Raw genomic sequence first — 19,538 nt, 5'->3', positions numbered from 1 at the left:
AAGGCTGCATTATTTGACTCATAAATAAAATTAATATATATATCAATATACAAGTAATGCAGGTCCATTTACCATTTACAGGTTCTTCGTACATATGCCGATATCTGTTCAGAGATTAGTTATAACGTTAGGGCTCAGCCGAGGAGGACACCATTGTTATTTACATCTTGTGCTGCCATGAGCATGAGGCTCTTGTTCATCAGTAGATGCACTTCTGCTCAGTGATGCAGTTGGCTCAGCTGAGACGATGAGGCTTCAGCTAGGCACAACCGTATGTTGACATAAGCCAGACATATTTAGTTATGGTTGTCTGGACTGTTGGCCTTGGCAGACGTCTGCACTCTTTTATTGATGTAATGTAGTCTGTCACACAGTCTGTCTGTTTAGTTTTTGTGGTGCAGGCCTGTTTGCCTTTCACATGTGAATGTCTTGTGTCTGGAAAGCCCACAAACACTATCAGAGTCTATCTGCTGTGTGCACGAATGATTAAAGTAATCCTTCTCCTTCAGCCAGAGCTGAATAAGAAATGGTTGGATGATGGCATTCATCCATGGCTGCACCTATCTGCACCCCACCTCTTCCTCAGAAATTGTGATGGGTGGACTAATTATTTTGACGGTAATGGCTTCTTTGTGTTGATACGTGTAACTGTATTGAACCTTTTGAGTTTTGATCTTTTTTGCAAAATACTGAGTCAGTTTCTCTGTGACACTCCGTCATACTGCATGCACGTTTGACAGCTAGTGCCGCCAACTCCACAATATTCTACTGTAATTATTTTCCATGTAATAGAAACTGTTTACTATCATGTTGCAGTTGTTGACTATCTGAACAATCTGGATAAACTGTGCAGGTGAACATTTTTTCTGTTGTTGTTTTGCACTGACAACATGCACCTTACATTATCCAACACATCCATACACCCTCACACACCACTGATACTGACTTCCACACCCCATCGCAGTATTTATTGTTTACATTGTTTAATAAACTTTTGTTAACTTTTGGAACCGCCCGGTCTACATCTCCCTCATTTGTTGCGGCTACGAGCCGGCCGTAACACATGTCATCAGAATTAATATTTTTAGTCAACTGTGATGGTCTCACACTTAAGCTGGTTTGTCATTATTTGCATGGTGATTCTGTTGTTTTGCATGCTCAGTAAGTGGTCATACATGTCCAACATTTCATCAGCAGGGCTGACTGTTTACTTAAAGTCATTAGACACTCCCACAAAACTGTATGTATAAATAGATGAATCAGTGATCAGCTTCACCAAAGGAGCTTCTTGGTCTCATAAACAAGTGAGAAATGCTTTCTATTTTTTTCAGTTAGCAATTACTAGACTGAAATAGATTGGTGAGAGAAAACAAATATGATATTAGATATTGTAAGCTACTTTTTACTAATGCTGTTTTCATTGTGATGCCAGTATTTATTTTTTGCACTCAGTCTCGTCTAGTGACAGTTAACCTACTCAGTGGTGAGAATGGTTAGGGTTGCAGTAGCTCAGCTGGAGAGGTGCAAGTTCACCTCCGACCTGGCTCTGACATCTCTCCATTAATGAATGTGTGTAGGTCCTGTTTGTGCACATGTGTGTATTTAACGCCTTGGCATAAAGTGTAAAATAACAGCAGAGTTAAAAAACATTTATAAAGGAATGCTTTCTCATTATTATTCTCTTATTATTCCAGAGTGAAGATGGCAGATTATGAAGTGACCGTATACACTGGCAAGCTCCGCTTTGCCGGCACTCTTGACATGGTCTTCATTAAATTGGTAGGAAATGATGGTGAAAGTAAACGCAAGCGGCTGGCAAGCTTAGTAGGGGATTTATCCTTCGCCAATGGAGCTGTAAGTCTGAAATATCACACTCTGGGTTTAAATTTATAACATGCTTAGCAAGTTCTATCTATATAAGATTATGAGAGTGTGCCATCCCAAGTTTTTATGCCCCTTTTCGACAGTCATGGGCTGCCTTGGCTTGGTTTGTTTTGCTTTGGTTTAGGCCATCAGCCCAGTCTCTGTAGGAGACCAGTGAAGTGTGGAGTGAGTTTGGTAACACTACACTGCATCATATTGAAATTATTGATTAATATTCCTGATAAAAATTCCTAGAAATTATGTAAAATGCCTGCCTTTCAAACTAAGTGTTGTAGTAGAGTCTGTAGCAGACCAATGAAGTGTGGAGTGAGTTTGGTGACACTACACTGTATTATAGTGACGTTATTGAATATTTTTGTAATATCTCTTTTCGGTGTTGCACCTTGTAGACGGTCCCTGCCGCTGCGCTCACAGCCGGCTGCACGTAAACGCCAATTATCTTGGTGTGGCTCCGAGGACGGCTCATTTTGATGAATATTATGTTGTAGCTCGTTGTCTATCTTACTACGATTGAAAATATGCATGTTTTGTGTTTTAACAACGTTTCACTGAAGAGTTATTGATCCCGGAAGTTCGAATATCTTTCCAACTTTACCGCAGTCAGGGACTGTCTTCCTGCAGGTGTGTCTTAAACTGATGATGGCTTGTCTTGTGTGATGCAAAGGTGCTGTAAGAGCCTGCTGTCTGCAAGTCTTCATCTAACATCTCACTGTGGCTGTTTCTGCTTCCAATTTTCTCCCTGCCATAAAATCAGACTTGCCTGTATTGAAGAAAAGCTGCTAACAAAATTGCGCTATTTCAGTAATGACAAATTACATTTGCTATCCACCTTATTCCTAGCCCCCATGATACCTTGAATTATGGGTGCAACTTCTGGCGTTGAACCAAAGCGTAACAGTTTGTTTACACTACTCTATTATTCTTTCCAAGATCAACTGGGAAATAAAACATGGAACACACCACCTGATACAGCTCAAACAGGATTCTGCCATCTCTGACAGCCACCTCAAAGCAACCGAGCACGCTAGCAATTAGCTTGCCTTGCTGCGTTAAAATATTGTTAAATATATTGATTGTTAAACTTCTGCTCCTTCCAAAGATGATTTATGATTTTTGATGGCTTATTAAGAGACACTAACACATTCAGCAAACGTTTAACATAATTCAGTATTAACTCCAGCTCCATGTAAAGTGAATAAATGTGATGTTTCCCAGCTAATCCTCCGCTCGTCTGCGTTTACACGTTTTTTAACTTCTGATTTAATTAAAAACTGTTCTGAGTGAAACATGATGCTGAATTTAGCAGCAGACTTTAGTAATAGTAACACAGAGGAGGAGTAAAAGACATAACTTAGGGAATTCATTTTTATATGATATAAAGGAAGTACAGTATATCAGTAACACATTCTCAGCCCTAATGACTAAATACATACAGTATTTCAAGGTTTGTTGCTGAGTTAATTTTATAACGAGCAATTTTCTACTGTAGGTTGAGAATGAAGTCAGACAGGCAAAGACAGGGATATCATGTACTGACGTTGAGTGTTGGACCTGTCAGTCAAGGTGTCATTCTCTTCTGCAAATTCTGATTTGATACTTTTTCGGCTATGTCTTGTGAAACTCTTGTGGTTTTATTTCTCATATCAGTGGTACCTTTAGCAACAGGAACAATCCCATTTTGTTCTGGTTCCATGTTCAACACACAGTTGCTGAAGACAAAACTTTAGCTTAGTCTGGTTGTTAGTCCTCAGAGACACGGACAGAGCAACAGGTACCAGAGCAACACAAAGACATTTTAGAAAATGCTAAGTTAACTTTAAATATTTGTTAAAAAATAAATCAGTATTTGCTCAACTAAAACAATAAAATAAAGCAGATATCTAAAGTAAAAACAGGATGCAGGAGAGAAACTAAACTACAAACACCAGAGATTCAGTCAGATGCTACAAATATACTGAGAGCTGAACACACAGAGGGCCGGATCTACTAAGATCAGAGTTTGCTTGTACTAATTTGCCTGCGCAATCTAGAATTTTGCATGTGGGGCTGAACCGCGGTTTGCGGGTGATTTACTAAGAGTGCTTGTGCAAATGACAAGAGGTGCAAACGTGTTGGAGACACCCTATTTAAATGAGGGGTTTGCGTGTTTTATGGTTTGCAGCATGGCGAGTTTGGAGAGAAAGCGCAAAGTGAAATTCGACCCAATTAGAGATGTTGCTAGATGAGGCCAATAAACACTTAAATGAGCTGCAGCAAAGAAACCTGACTGTCTCACAAAGGAACGCTATATGGGAAGAAATCTGTGACCAACAGCCAGGGACCGGAGAGGGAGGAGAGGTGCGCACGGCGGGCAAGCAAAACTCTGTAAAAGTACACCATAGCATACATTTTCATTTCTAAATATTTATTTGAAAACAAAACCATTCATACGGTCAATAAAAAAACATTTTGTTAAAAATAAAAAAACGAATGTAATCTCAACAGTGACCGCGCCAGCCGGCGGGACTGCGACTTCCAGTGTTCATTCATTCATTCAATCACGTGCTCAATGTGTGTGTGTGTGTGTGTGTGTGTGTGTGTCAGAGAGGAGTTCTCCTCCGGCATGGCATTCTGTTTCAGCCTGTGTTGCTTGCTTCACACGAGGGTGAACCATACATTCTCTGCATCTTCTTTCATCGTTTCGATGTCTCCTTCTTGCAACAATAACTGCAGCCATGTTTGCGCAATTATGCATACAAACCGTTTGCACCTCCCTTTGATACGTGTTAAATATAGACACAGTTCCTATGAGCAAAATTGCTTCCAGGTTTGATAAATCACGTTGCGTGTGCTAAATTAATATATTTACATTTTCTCCTCCCAGCACACGCACAATTGCGTGTAAACGCCCCATATTGCATATTCATTGCAGCAAACCCACTAACTGGATGCAGACGCGCTATTTTGCACCTTTGAAAGACGCAACCCTTTGTGCGCACCGTTAGTAAATCAGTTTGTACGTTTTCTTGCATGTGCAATGAGTTTGCACACATTTTATACACGCAAACTTTTAGTAGATCTGGCCCAGAGACTTTTAAAAACTCCTGCAGACAGAGGTGAGTAGAGTCTGGCAACACATCCTTGTTTGGGGGGAGGGGTTGTAGGGGCGTTGGCTGCAGTCGGCGAGACGTCACCACTACCTGCTTGAGGCTTTTGGCCCTACTCCACAGAGGGTCCGTCTCCGGCACAGCCTGGCGTGTCACGGTGCGTCTAAACTAACAATATAAACAAATATTTGCCGTGGCATGGCTTTACTTGATGGAAAAAGGGTATTAGTGGCCACCCTGTGAAAACTTTCTGGTTGTGCCACTAGCAAAAACAGAATATAGGCCACTCTTCAAATCAACCTCCAGCCACAAAGGTGATGCAACACAAAATCCCCACAGTGAGCCTCAAAAAAAGGTTTATTTTATGTAGTGCACATATTGTGCACATTGCACAAGTTTTATTTTATCCACCTTCCTACATTCCTCCTATGTTCAACTCTTGTAAAACTGTTTTCACACCATTTCTGTCATTACTCCAGGTGTCTACCTTTACTGTGTCCTGCCCCGTCTCCATTGGAAAGCTGAAACTGATAGAGCTAGAGAAAAAGTCTCGCCTTACTGGGGACAATTGGTTCCTGGACAAGGTGGAAGTGAAATCACCAGAGGGAGACACCTACAACTTTCCCATCTACTGCTGGATCACTGACAGCAAGGTGCACCGCTTTAGAGAGGGAGAAGGTTTGTGGAAATTTGCTTGTCTGACATCCTGTACGTTGTTCACGGACCACAGAAGACATTAATTCTGCAAGCTAGATAATGAGGCTGAAGTTCAGTCAGTCTTTAATTATAGAGCACCTTTTGAACAAATCAATGTACTTCTGCTTTACAACTGATTGACAAAATAATGTTAGTGTAATAATAATTATAATCCATCCATCCATTTTCTAACCGCTTATCCTCTTGAGGGTCGCGGGGGAGCTGGAGCCTATCCCAGCTGACATTGGGCGAGAGGCAGGGTACACCCTGGACAGGTCACCAGACTATCACAGGGCTGACACATAGAGACAGACAACCATTCACACTCACATTCACACCTACGGACAATTTAGAGTCACCAATTAACCTGCATGTCCTTGGACTGTGGGAGGAAGCCGGAGTACCCGGAGAAAACCCACGCTGACAGGGGGAGAACATGCAGACTCCGCACTAATAATTATAATGTCAAGAAAAAAATAATATCACAAGAAAAAACAATTAAATACTAATTAAATTAAATATATAATAAGGATGGTAACAGAATGGTGATATAACTAGAAAGACAGCTAAAAGAAAGGCAAGTTCCGCAGGCTGGACAATACAGAGGCTGAAGCAAATTAAGTCAGACATACTGTAAATATAAACAATTTTAAACCTTTTTGTGGTTCTTTCTTGAAGATACACCAGAAAAAGCTTCGCTGCACGAGCTGAAACAGCGAGAGAAAGACTATTGGTAAGAGCTAAGAGCTTATTCACATTTGAACTTTACGCATCCCCAAAACTAACGTGCATCCAAACCTCCTCCACCTTCGGTTGAATATATTCCTGACATAGAATAGCTAACCTATTCTTTTTGCTAAGCTACCTGTTATGTATAGATAGATAGATATATCATATATTATGCCTGCACACTCTAAATAACAACTGCAGATACACTGGTATCCAGATTGTCCACAGTTCCTCACCACTCTGCTCTTCTCTATTTTCCCAGCTGGCGTAAGCATATAGAGGGAATACCCCACTGCATGGAGGCAGAACAACTCTCTGATCTGCCTTTGGAGGTCCAGTTCTCCTTCATTAAGAAAGCAGAGTTTATTTACACTGCATTTACTGGGTGAAGTCCTCAGATTCTGTCAGATATCTATTTATCTATCTATGTAACTAAGTACCTGCCTCTCAAAATGATTCAAGGCATCATAATGAACTCACTCTTTTCTTTCTTTTTTTTTTTTTTGTAGACTGGCTGAACTGAAGCTGACAGGATTTGCTAATTCCAAGGAGAACTGGACTTGTATTGATGATATCAAGAGGGTGTTCACTGGCAAACGGACTGACTTATCAGGTACTATGTTATCATGGTAATTCAATTGAATAGTTGATACTGTATGCAGGATATAAGAAGAAGAAGAAGAAGAAGAAGGAGAAGAAGAAGAAGAGGAATACATTTTAAAGCACCCCAGACAGAGGCCAAACAATATTGCCAAAGGCCAGACAAGAGATCAGATGCAAAAAAATATTAGAAAAAAGACAGATAATGATGAGAATTAAAAAAAACCCAAAAACATACAAATAAATGTAAATACAAAAAAAGTAATAACAGCAGGGAAAAAATGGCTGTAAAAAGATGACGAACTTAAGCATTGGTGAAACAGAAGTGTTGAATGAAACTTAAATTCAGTGTGAGCACTGGCATTACAGGAAAATCAGAAACTCAGCAAAAAGACATGCAAAGTTTTAAGGTTTCCCCTGTGCTGCCAGCTCCCAGTGCTCCCTGCCTGTCTGCCAACTAAATTTCTGCCAGATGATTATATGTGCTCATGCATTTGGGAAACTAAATACTGTTCATCTGCACACACTCCTCACACTGCAGTGACACAGACCTGGTTGAAAATTTGCAAAGTAACCCTTTAATTAGTATACTAAGTAACTTTAGTCTCAATTTTAATGTTTTTTAAAATTTTATATACTTTATTAATCTCCGAGGGGAAATTCAATTTTTTCACTCTCTTGTCAATTACACACAGGTCTGAACACACACATGCACAAACAGGACCTATACATGCACTAAGTGGAGAGATGTCAGAGTGGGGCTGCCCATGACGGCACCTCTCCAGCCACCAGTCCACGCTCCATATTTTTGGTCCAGACGGGTCTTGAACAGGCAACCCTCCAGTTCCCAACCCAAGTCCCTATGGACTGAGCTACTGCCCCCCCAACTAACTGTAATGGGGTAAAAAGTGCAATATTTCCCTCTGAAGAAGAAAGTGCCATGAGATTAATATACTCAAGTGAAGTAAAAGTACCTCAAACTGACCCTTTGCTAAGTCCTGCTCCTGGACACAGACTGGCCAATCATAACGTAGCATCGGGCGGCCCAGACCAGGGTCTGACAACAACACAGCTGTGCTCCATTGACTCTAATGCAGTCGTATCAGATTTCCTTCATTTTCAGGCTGGTTTTGTGGATTTGGAGCTAAATGTTGTGCCTGGGGCACGTCGTGTATTAATGATACTCGTTACCTGGAGAGGATGGAAAAAGATATACGTTTCTTCCCTGTTCCAAAACCAAAATCAGACCCTGAAAAGTGTAGGGTTAGCTAGCTAGCTACTGAAGATATAGCCTACTGAATGTATACACATGCTGCTTTTGCTTGGCAGCTGCACGGAGGCGAAGCCAAACACCGTTCATCTGCAGACACTGCGATGCCACACAGCTGGTTCAATATCAGCAAAGTTTCCCTTTATATTCATTGACTTCTGTGGCGATCAGCAGTGATGTGGTGGTTCACTTTTACACTGTGATCTGTAGCCTATAGTTCGGCTTTAGCTTCTAACTATCTTTGTCTTTTTAACCTGTTGTTGCTGCTGAGTCAGTTTGACATCCTGGATATATCCTTCAAACACAGACTGTAGACCCCTCTGTCTGCTTCTCTCTGGAATCACTCTTTCATTTTTCAAAAAATATGATAATGTTTCTTCAGGTAGTGCAGTTAGTTACAGTGTTGGCTCCATGCCTACTCCGGAGGGCCAACTGTGTAAAAATTATGTTCCTCTGGTTATATTGTTTCTGTCATTTGTGTGTTGTGCTTGTAAAACATTTTTATGGCAACTTTCAGGGTTTTCTTATTGCTGTTTTCTTGTGACAGTCAGGGTCTCAGCTTTTATTATTATTTATTTACTATTCCAGAAAGGGAAGGGACAGCATTTTTTTTTACCTTGTTCTGTTCAACCCTGGGGACAAACAATTGTAGAATATTGTGAGAGCGCAGGCCAAATAATTATAAAACTTATGTTTCCTTGTGTTGGACAAACAACTTGTGGACTGTGAAAACAAGAATTTTTTTCTTATCTTGGTAAGGGTGCTCCTGACCACTCGTAAAATTGTGTTCAATCATGATTTCTGTGTAATACATTATTCAGCATTTTTCACTTTCATTCAATTTGAAACCCAGTTAATTTAAACTCTATTCTTTTTCCAGAGTATGTCCAGGAACACTGGAATGAGGACGCCTTTTTTGGTTACCAGTTTCTAAATGGTGTCAACCCCATCTTGATCCGACGCTGTTCAGCTCTGCCTGATAACTTTCCTGTCACTGACGACATGGTCTTCCCCAGTGGTCAGTTCAGCTTGGCAGATGAGATAGAGGTGATTGTCGTGACACAAATCATGTTTTACCATAACATGTCAAATTTGGAATTGCATGTTGCACTCACATGTTCAAGTATAATATCCAAACAGCAGGCATGTGGCCCTTCCCAGGACCCCTCTGTGTGGAGTTTGCATGGTCTCTCTATCCACCCAATTTGTTTTTTTTCCAGGTATTCCAGCTTCCTCCCACAATCCAGAGACGTGCATGTTAGGTGAATTGGTGACTCTAAATTACCCATAGATTGTGAGAGTGAATGGTTGTCTGTCTTTCTGTGTCAGCCCTGTGATAGTCTGGTGACCTGTCCAAGATGTACCCCGCTTCTTGCCCAGTGCCACAGCTGGGATAGGTTCCAGCCCCCTGCGACCCCTCACAAGATAAGGATAATGTTGGATAATGAATGAAAGCATGAATCTTTGCATTTGAATCAAATCATTTCTCATCCTCACTAAAACAGAAAGGCAACATATTCCTGTGTGACTACAAGCATTTGGATGGAGTAACAGCAAACATCATTGATGAGAAGCAGCAGTACTTGATGGCTCCCCTCGTCCTGCTCCACAAAACACCTGATGATGAGCTGATGCCAGTTGCTATTCAGGTGAGATTAACATGAAAAAAGCCAACATGGAAGCATTAAGTTTGAGTACTGAGTGAGGCAACTAACATTCAGACCGTAAGATGTAGGTTCCCCTGAAACAGGAAGCATCCACCTTGCTGAAAGTGTTCTTTAAGCAAGATATTGTGTTCTTTGCAAGAAGCAGATCCAATGGCTAGTATTTAGTTGACTGTGAAGTCCCTCTGAAAGGAAAGGCAGTTAATTTCCTCCAACCTGAGTCCGAGCCATATAAAAAAAGTTCCTCCAAAAGCTATATCCAAATTTGACAGGCTGGCAGTTGACTCTGACACAAACAAGTCAAGTAAAGTTTATTTACAGGACACACCAACACTGATTTATGTAAGACTGAGGATCGTGAGGATGGTGTTTCCAAGATGACCCTGTGCTCCAACCTGGGCTTAAAAAAAATATTAATTTCCCCTTCAAGGGTCAACAGGATATCTAACTAAAAAGCAGATGAAACCTATAATGAATATCCGATCATATAACGATCTCAGAAAATTTGTAATTATTATTGACCAGTACTGGTATTGGATATACTGGATTGAATGAACCACACCTCCTTCCTTCTCCTGCAGCTGAAGCAGACTCCAGCAGAAGACAACCCCATCTTCCTTCCTACTGATTCTGAGTACGACTGGTTGACGGCCAAGACTTTTGTGAGAAGTGCAGATTTCAACGAGCATCAAGTCAATGCTCACCTGCTGCGCGCTCATCTGCTGGCTGAAGTGTTTGCTGTGTCACTGCTGCGCAACGTGGCCAGGACACATCCACTGTACAAGGTAACTGAGGGGAGAATACTGAACTTGTAGTTTTGCTCTGCTTATATGTTATATATTTCTTACTGTTAAATGGTATAGAAGCATCAAGATTACTGACTTGGTTAACATGTAATAGTGTTACTAATAGTGTTACCTTTGTCTTTCAGCTCCTTGTACATCACACCCGCTACACTCTGCAGATCAACTTCTTAGCTCGAGCTCGTCTCATATCTGAAACAGGATCTTTCACACAGGTACAAAAAGACCAACACTCAGTAGACCATCAGCTAAACATGTTTCTTATTTCAATATCATGCACAGTATTTGTCTCTAACTATACTCCTTACATATCTGACTGTCCTCCAGTTTGCATCCTGTGGTGGAGAGGGTTTGGTGACACTCCTGCAAAGATCACTGTCCTCAGTGACCTACAGCTCCCTCTGCTTACCAGACGACATTGCTGAGCGTGGGCTGGAGGATGTGCCGAACTTCTACTACAGGGATGATGGACTCAAGCTTTGGGATATCATCCACAGGTAGTATAGCCAGTTTATATTCTGCACTCTGTTAATAATTATACAATATTTATGCAAAATGTTTTAGTGACATGTAGCTGCCATGCTAAGCACTACAAAAAACCTACACCATTTCAGAGACTGCACTTTTCACAAAGGTACCAAAGGGCCGACATGCTCAGCAGACCATGCCCATGTTTGTTAGAATGCAGTTAAAGGCCCTGAAGCACACCCAAGTGAAACTCAAGTGTCTCTCAGATAAGAGTTAGACTTAGATTTCAGTATGGATTCACTTTTCTTTTCCATTTGCAGGGAAATGTTTTTAAATATAACTAGTGTAGTGTAGTTGTTTGCTAGAAAGAAACTAAGCATACAACCGAATCACATACAGCTAATGATGTTACTGAGGACAGAACAGATCAGCTGGCCAGCGCAGAGGCATCAGATCTGTGTTGATGAGATTGCTCCAGCAGGGAGAGGAAGTCTTCTTAGGAAAGCACACTGACAATGCAAATGTAAGACTAGAGAATTCATTTTATTCCCCCAAATCATTTCCAATGCTCCGGTTAATGATGTCTGGCTAGGCTATCCTATAGAAAGAGCCCAGACTGACTTTTCCACTACTGATCCGGGGATGACTGTAATTTCTGTCTGCTCTGACATGACATACAGTTAACTTAAAGGCTGCTTTTTAACAGTATACTGTAAACTGAAGTCACATTATTTATGTACTGTGCAGAGTGGTAGTCAGTATTGGGGATACATGTTGTTTATGCAAAGGCAATTTGCTGTTTAAATAAGTGACCATACACAGCATGTTTTCCAGGTATAGGAAAGTATGAGCGCTCCAATCCTCACTGAAGCCCTCCCTATTTGCGAGCTTTTATTCATGTAACCCAGTTTTCTCAAAAATGATTTATTTCGTCAGTCTTTCTAAAAAGCTGCAACACGTGTAGGGTTTTCTGTCCATAATCTAGCAGCTACTAAACAGTGTCGTCACTGTCCCTGAGGCTTTTGAGTGTCAAGTTTGAGTCGACTTCCTCATCATTTTGGAGGCAGTTGTTTGGGGTTTTGTTGAACTATATTGTGTTAAACCAGGGGTGTCCAAACATTTTTGAATGGGGGCCAGATAAAACAACGTGAAAATACCTTGGGGCCAACTGATTTTTATCTTTTAATGAACTATTACTACGTGATGCCTGTCTACAAACTGTATGATAGTCCTATATGTGAGGTGATGGGTAAAAATGGGAAGTGATCTGCTCGATTAACCATTATTGTGTAAAGAGACACATATGGTATATTTTGAAAATCAAGCTGAGGGCCGATTAAAATTGGTCTGTGGGCCACAACTGGCCCCCGGGCCAGACTTTGGACATGCCTGTGTTAAACCATGGACTGTGTGTAAAGATGAATAGTATGACAGTTGGTGAAGGCAAAACATCTCGAGCTCCCCCTAGTGACTGGCTGCAGTATAGGCCATAAATGGACATGGGCCAAACTATAGACGATATTACATATCAAATATAAAAGATGTGTCGATCTTCTCATATAACTCTTGCAAGAAAGCGAATTGGCACGTTAATGAAAATGTCAAACTTTACCTTTAAAGCTGTATGATGCACCGTGTCGAATATTGCTCCAAATTCTTAAAAAAAAGAACAGAACTGATTGTTCTAAAAAGACGGCCATTAAATTGTCTAGTATCTTACAGTGTGCAAATAATACATAATTGAACTAGGAATGTATTTTACTTTTCTTTTATTTTTTACTTATCCACACTTCTCAAAGGTTTGTGAAGGGAATGCTCACCATCTACTACAAGAATGATGAAGACGTCCAGCAAGACTCTACACTGCAGAGGTGGATTTCAGACATTTTTGAATATGGATTCCTTTCTCAAGCAGGCACAGGTGGGCTGTAAAGAAGAGCTCATTCTTAATGATGAGAGATATGCACATTAATGTACCATATATTCATATAATGCAAACATGAATTAAACTTTAATTCACTCATCTAGATGTCTTTAAGTGATGCAGTTTATTTCCTCTAATTCTCAGGAATTCCACAGAGCTTTACCACTGTGGATGAGTTGGTCAAGTTTGTCACCATGGTGATCTTCACTTGCACAGGACAACACTCAGCTGTGAACAGTGGACAGGTGAAGCCTTTTCATGTACCGTGTAACAAACACTAAGATCACAATCTTAGTTTAACATTTTAACATTTAAACATTTGCTAAGTAGCACAAAACACAAATTACAGCTACAGTTATTCGTTTTGCAGGTATCTGGTCATAAACAAAAGTATTGAATTAATAAAAAACTGATCTGATGATGGTGCTGAATAAAAGGTCAGAGGATCACTGAGGTTATCACAGGTCATCCTGAGGTCAACATGAATGTCTGAAACAAATTTCATGGTGATCAAGCAGAAAGATGTCAAGTAATTTCTGTGAAAAACAAAAAAAATGGTGCTACAGGAAAAGTCATTAGGATTCATCCTCCATGAATGTCTGTACAAAGTTTTCCTTACAGTACAAATTTCAGGGTGGATCAAAAGTGGTGGATTGACTGACAAACAGACTGATATGGCATGGCTTCAAAAACCAATACTCAGTTATGTGTTAACCATTCATTCATTGCAGTATGACTATGGCGGCTGGATGCCCAACACTCCCATCTCCCTGCAACTTCCTCCACCAACCACAAAGGGGAAAACAAGCGAGACCACTTTGATGGACACATTACCTAACGTGAGCACAACAGCTAATGGAATAGCCGTCATGTGGCTACTCAGCCAGCAGTCCTCTGACTTTGTAAGTGCAACCTCAAGAAAAGTTACACAAAATTACATTAATGTTCAAGTTGTGGAATGAAGGTTAATATGTCAATAGAGCAAAACACCCTCTTTGAGCCACTGAAATATTTCCTGCTCTCTTCCTATAACTGTGCACTATATTGCCAATAGTTTATGTTTGCTAAACATTCAAATGCTTGTGGTAAAAAATGTTTTCTTTTTAATATATTATTGACTTCATCAGGTCCCTCTTGGCCAGTACCCAGAGGACCATCACTGTGAGGATATTCCCTGCAAACTGGTGAAGGCTTTTCAAGGAGAGCTTCAAGCGTTAAGTGCAAACATCAGCATCAGAAACATGAGTCTGGAGGTGCCATACACATACATGGATCCAGCTGTGGTAGAAAATAGTGTGGCCATTTGAATATCAGAAGGTGTGACCTCCTCAGCTGTTTGCCAAATTCAGCTTCATATTAACAAAAGTGAGAAAGGGAAAAACTGCATGCTCTGTTTTAACTGATACTATAGGTGGAAGGAAGCTACTGCATGTGATCATTTTATATTGATCTGTGATTTCTGTGCAGCCTGGTTGATTTTAATGTGGTGAAAATGCAGTTTTAGATCATAATTCACATGTCCTCCTGAGACCCGAACTCCCCCAAGCTATTTTCAATCAGTAGGTCCCGATATGTATGAAAAACTAAACATTGTCAATGATAATAAAGGCCCAATGTCTTCAAACCAGTACTTCCTAATTATTAGTGTTTTAGCTTTTTACTGTTGCTGAAACTGGTGCCATATAAATCATAAATTAATCATAAAGAAACAACTTTCAACCATTAAATGTGATCAGGTTTTGTACTTTGTCCACTTTTGGGATCGGCTGCAGACTGACTTGGCAGAGATGGCTGCCATCTTGTTTTTACATGGATAAGTGTTTTGTGCTCTTACTGCCACTAGATGGCACAAAAAGTGTCCACAAATGAGGACAATTGGTCTAAGTTAAGTAGAATGAAGTATGAGGTCAAGTAAACCCAAAATGTAATGTCCTCATATGAGGACACAGGGTCTCAGGAGGATATGAAGGCTCCTTAGTTTGTCAATGAATACGCAGGGCATCTTATAATAAATTACTAGGGAAAAGTATTATTTTGCATTACAATTGTAACACTTTAGAAGTAAACTGTGCCTAATGACTTATTGTCATTATGAAGTATATATAATTGACCTACAGTGGCATGCAAAAGTTTGGAAACCTCTGGTCAAAATGTTGTTTACTGTGAAGTTAAGTGAGTAGAAGATGAACTGATCTCCACGAGGCACAAGGTTAAAGATGAAAACATTTTAAGCAAGATCAGTATGGGGTGCCGTTTGTAAAGTGCCTCACGCTGAAAATAACATCAACATTTTGCAACATTTAGCTTCAAACAATGTTTAAAAAAGTGTTTTTTACCACATTTACAGCAATATTTGTTAACTTAGAAATATATTAAATAGTTAAATCTAAATATTAAATGTGGCATCTAAATGTTAAATCTAAATATTAAATGTGGCACCTAAATGTTAAATGTTAAATCTAAATATTAAATCTAAATCTAAATCTAAATGCTAAATCTAAATCTAAATCTAAATGTTAAATCTAAATGCTAAATCTAAATCTAAATGTTAAATGTTAAATCTAAATGTTCTGGGTGAAACTAAATATTTAGCTAATATGCAAATTCACACTGCCAGTCACCAGAAGTACCAAAATAAAAGCTCAAGATGGTCAGACTGTGTTTATAGACTCAAATAACGAATTAAAACCAACTTATCAGGGGTAATGAACACTTGAACATACATAAGTGTGATAATAACTACCTAAAATAACAAGAAACATGTTTGGAGGAATTTTATTTGATGTGTACTTTGAGCTGTTAGTGTCCCTTCGGAGGGAATCACCTTGTTGTTCACAAATACTTCCGGGTAGAAAACCAGCAGAGTTTCGCTACATATAACGTTATATATGAATATCTCACATATTTCACGTCACTATATCACCGTTTAGATTAATCTGGTGTTTGTAAAGTCTATAAACACAATGACCGAACAAACATTACTATCACGTTCTGAAATTAATAACATGGTTATCGTAGATTAGCGGGGCTAACCGTTAGCTGTTAGCCCAGTTAGCGTGTCTGTAATGACTCACTAACTCTAAACGGTCCGTGAAGAAAATATTTTTTCCAGCGGATGTCTTAGGTACAACATGATTGAGCTAACTGGAGTAGTTTCATGTCGTATCCGACAACGGGAGACTTTTAAAAGATGACGTCCTGATATTAGCTTTGCTGCTGCTGCAGCCACTGATGCTTTCTAGACATCGTGATTTCCCAAAACTGAATAAATACCACACATCGCAACACAAAACTGCTTTGCTAGCTCAATCATGTTGTAACTAAGACATCCGCTGGACAAAAATATTTTTTTCACGGACCGTTTAAGAGTTAATGAGTCATTACATACACCGCTAACGAGGCTAACAGCTAAGGGTTGTTAGCTTAGCTTAGGTTGTTAGTCCCTTCGAAGGGACACTAACAACTCAAAGTATACGTCAAATAAAATGTCTCCAAACATGTTTCTTGTTATTTTAGGTAGTTTTTATCACGCTAATGTATGTTCAAGTGTTCATTTCCCCTGATAAGTTGGTTTTAAGTCGTTATTTGATTCTATAAACACAGTCTGACCATCTCGAGCTTTTATTTTGGTACTTCCGGTGACCGGCAGTGTGAATTTGCATATTAGCTAAATATTTAGTTTCACCCAGAACATTTAGATTTAACATTCAATTCAATTCAATTCAATTCAATTTTATTTATAAAGCCCAATATCACAAATCACAATTTGCCTCACAGGGCTTTACAGCATATGACATCCTTCTGTCCTTATGACCCTCGCAGTGGATAAGGAAAAACTCCCCCCAAAAAACCCTTTAACGGGAAAAAAAAACCGGTAGAAACCTCAGGAAGAGCAACTGAGGAGGGATCCCTCTTCCAGGACGGACAGATGTGCAATAGATGTCGTACAGAACAGATCAACATAACAAATTAACAGTAATCCACATGACACAATGAGACAGAGAAAGAGAGAGAGAGAGAGAGAGATGCAGGTAATGGCAGTAGCTTACAACAACATTATTGAAAGTAATAATATTATAGTTATAGTTCTGGCTACTGCAGTACAATATGTTGAAAGTATGTATTAATATCTGGCAGTATACATGTGTGACAATAGTCATATGTGTATAATAACAGTAGAAGTATGACTAATGACTAATGATGGCAGCAGCAGCAGGAGGCATCTGGCAGGACCACGGCAGCAGCACAACCACACACGTCACGCTGTCCAGGCACCGCTGAGATATGAGTTAATCTGAGAGACAGTGGAGCACAAAGGCTCCAGAGAAGAAGCCGAGTTAGTGACATCCAGAATGGCCGGGTTAGCAAGATGCAGTAATAGAATATGAAAGAGAGAGAGAGAGAGAGAGAGAGAGAGAAAGAGAGAAGGAGAGAAGGTGCCCGGTGTATTATAGGGGGGTCCTCCGGCAGACTAGGCCTAAGTCAGCCTAACTAGGGGCTGGTACAGGGCAAGCCTGAGCCAGCCCTAACTATAAGCTTTATCAAAGAGGAAAGTCTTAAGTCTAGTCTTAAATGTGGAGCCGGTGTCTGCCTCCCGGACCGTAACAGGAAGATGATTCCACAGGAGAGGAGCCTGATAGCTGAAGGCTCTGGCTTCTGATCTACTTTTGGAGACTTTAGGGACCACGAGTAATCCTGCGTTCTCAGAGCGCAGTGTTCTGGTGGGATAATAAGGCACTATGAGCTCTCTAAGATATGACGGAGCTTGACCATTTAGAGCTTTATAAGTTAACAGTAGCATTTTAAACATTTAACATTTAGATTTAGCATTTAGATTTAGATTTAGATTCAATATTTAGATTAAACATTTATATTTATATTTATATTTAGCATTTAGATTTAACATTTAGATTTAGATTTAGATTCAATATTTAGATTAAACATTTATATTTATATTTAGCATTTAGATTTAGATTTAATATTTATATTTATATTTAGCATTTAGATTTAACATTTAGATTTAGATTTAATATTTAGATTTATATTTAGCATTTAGATTTAACATTTAGATTTATATTTATATTTAGCATTTAGATTTAATATTTAGATTTAACATTTAACATTTAGGTGCCACATCTAATATTTAGATTTAACTATTTAATATATTTCTAAGTTAACAAATATTGCTGTAAATGTGGTAAAAGGTGACGTTAAAAAAATCAACACTTTTTTAAACATTGTTTGAAGCTAAATGTGGCAAAATGTTGATGTTATTTTCAGTGTGAGACACTTTACAAACGGCACCCCATAGATCAGTGTATTATTTTTGTTTTGTATAATTTTGGAGTGAAAAAAAATGAAAGAAGCACTATGCAAAAGTTTGGGCACCCAAAGACATTTGAGTTCTCAGACAACTTTTAACATTGTGTCAGACCATGATTGCCTTGTTAGGGCTCTGCCTCGTTCACAGTCATCGTTAGCAAAGGCCACCTGATGCAAATTTCAAAGCTGGCAAATTTCAAAGCAAGCCTGACACTTTTTGGAAACATGTCCTGTGGACTGATAAAGTGAAAATAGAACTTTCTGATGCAGTGAGCAAAGGTATGTTTGGAGAAAAGCTGTGATACCTGCCAAAGGAGCACTACTAAGTATTGTCCATGCAGAGTGCCCAAACTTGCTTCAGATTTTTTCCTTTTGTTATTTTGAAACTGCAGGACTGATATCAAAAAAACATTCTTGCTTGAAATATTGAAGAAATTTGTCATTTAACCTCATACCTTTTGGAAATTAGCTCATCTTCTACTTACTTAACTCTTCACAGTCAACAAAATTTTGACCAGGAGTGCCAAAACTCTTGCATTCCTCTGTACTGTATGTTCTGAGTGTATAGAGTGACTATAGGGTTGGCTTTTACTTTCACTTTTGCTGGCGAGTGTGTTTACAAACTGATCATCCTACGTGGTTTCCCTATAAGCCAAAAATGGACCAAAAAATTGTGCTGATAACTACATTTAATTTATCTTCAGAGATAAAGCTACAATGTGTATACATTATTCAGCAGTGGTATACTTTATTATCTGCGCAGAATTCCATTCCTTCCCTCCAGACCAGGTGGATGTTACATGCATAGAAATTATAAGTGTATTTAATTAATTCACACTGCCCCATCAAAACAGTCCAAAATGAGCAACGAGCATTTGACTTGTAGGTCTCCAGACAAAGTTATTGAGTGGACACATTATTTGGCAATACTGATTTTGTACCTGCCAGGATTACATTCCCCTGTTATTTCAGCAAAATAAATGTTAGATATAGTACATATTTAGTGATGATCCATGTGTTTGGGAAGTGCTGAGCTACGACTTTATAAATGAGTCTTGGATTATACTGCACGAGTCATGCGAGACTTTGTAA

General features: G+C 39.4%; 2 protein-coding genes across 2 annotated transcripts in view; both read left to right on the top strand.

The window, feature by feature from the left end:
* Positions 1-15,200, top strand: part of LOC125884350 (polyunsaturated fatty acid lipoxygenase ALOX15B-like) — a 71,298-nt gene extending 56,098 nt beyond the window's left edge. Inside the window, exon 15 of the transcript XR_007448687.1 lies at positions 14,861-15,200. The gene's annotated coding sequence lies outside the window, so the exon portion shown is untranslated. The remainder of the gene's footprint in view (positions 1-14,860) is intronic.
* On the top strand, positions 1,702-14,828 carry LOC125883499 (polyunsaturated fatty acid lipoxygenase ALOX15B-like). Its single transcript, XM_049567801.1, has 14 exons — positions 1,702-1,854; positions 5,450-5,648; positions 6,345-6,399; positions 6,658-6,780; positions 6,905-7,008; positions 9,146-9,312; positions 9,771-9,914; positions 10,511-10,714; positions 10,861-10,947; positions 11,060-11,229; positions 13,000-13,121; positions 13,269-13,369; positions 13,856-14,026; positions 14,252-14,828. The coding sequence occupies exons 1-14, from the start codon at positions 1,702-1,704 to the stop codon at positions 14,429-14,431; spliced, it is 1,980 nt and encodes a 659-aa protein (XP_049423758.1). The 3' UTR covers positions 14,432-14,828.
* Positions 15,201-19,538: the final 4,338 nt, after the last annotated feature.

Source organism: Epinephelus fuscoguttatus, linkage group LG3, assembly GCF_011397635.1.
Source record: "Epinephelus fuscoguttatus linkage group LG3, E.fuscoguttatus.final_Chr_v1".
NCBI classification, from domain to species: domain Eukaryota; kingdom Metazoa; phylum Chordata; class Actinopteri; order Perciformes; family Serranidae; genus Epinephelus; species Epinephelus fuscoguttatus.
This window is presented reverse-complemented; position numbering and strand designations above follow the sequence as displayed.

Bases quoted from the DNA above. Each gene is read 5' to 3' on its own strand.
- LOC125883499 (XM_049567801.1), top strand. From the start codon at position 1,702: ATGGCAGATTATGAAGTGACCGTATACACTGGCAAGCTCCGCTTTGCC. The intron at 7,009-9,145 runs GTACTATGTTAT...TTCTTTTTCCAG, and splicing joins CAAACGGACTGACTTATCAG to AGTATGTCCAGGAACACTGG. The intron at 10,715-10,860 runs GTAACTGAGGGG...TTTGTCTTTCAG, and splicing joins GGACACATCCACTGTACAAG to CTCCTTGTACATCACACCCG.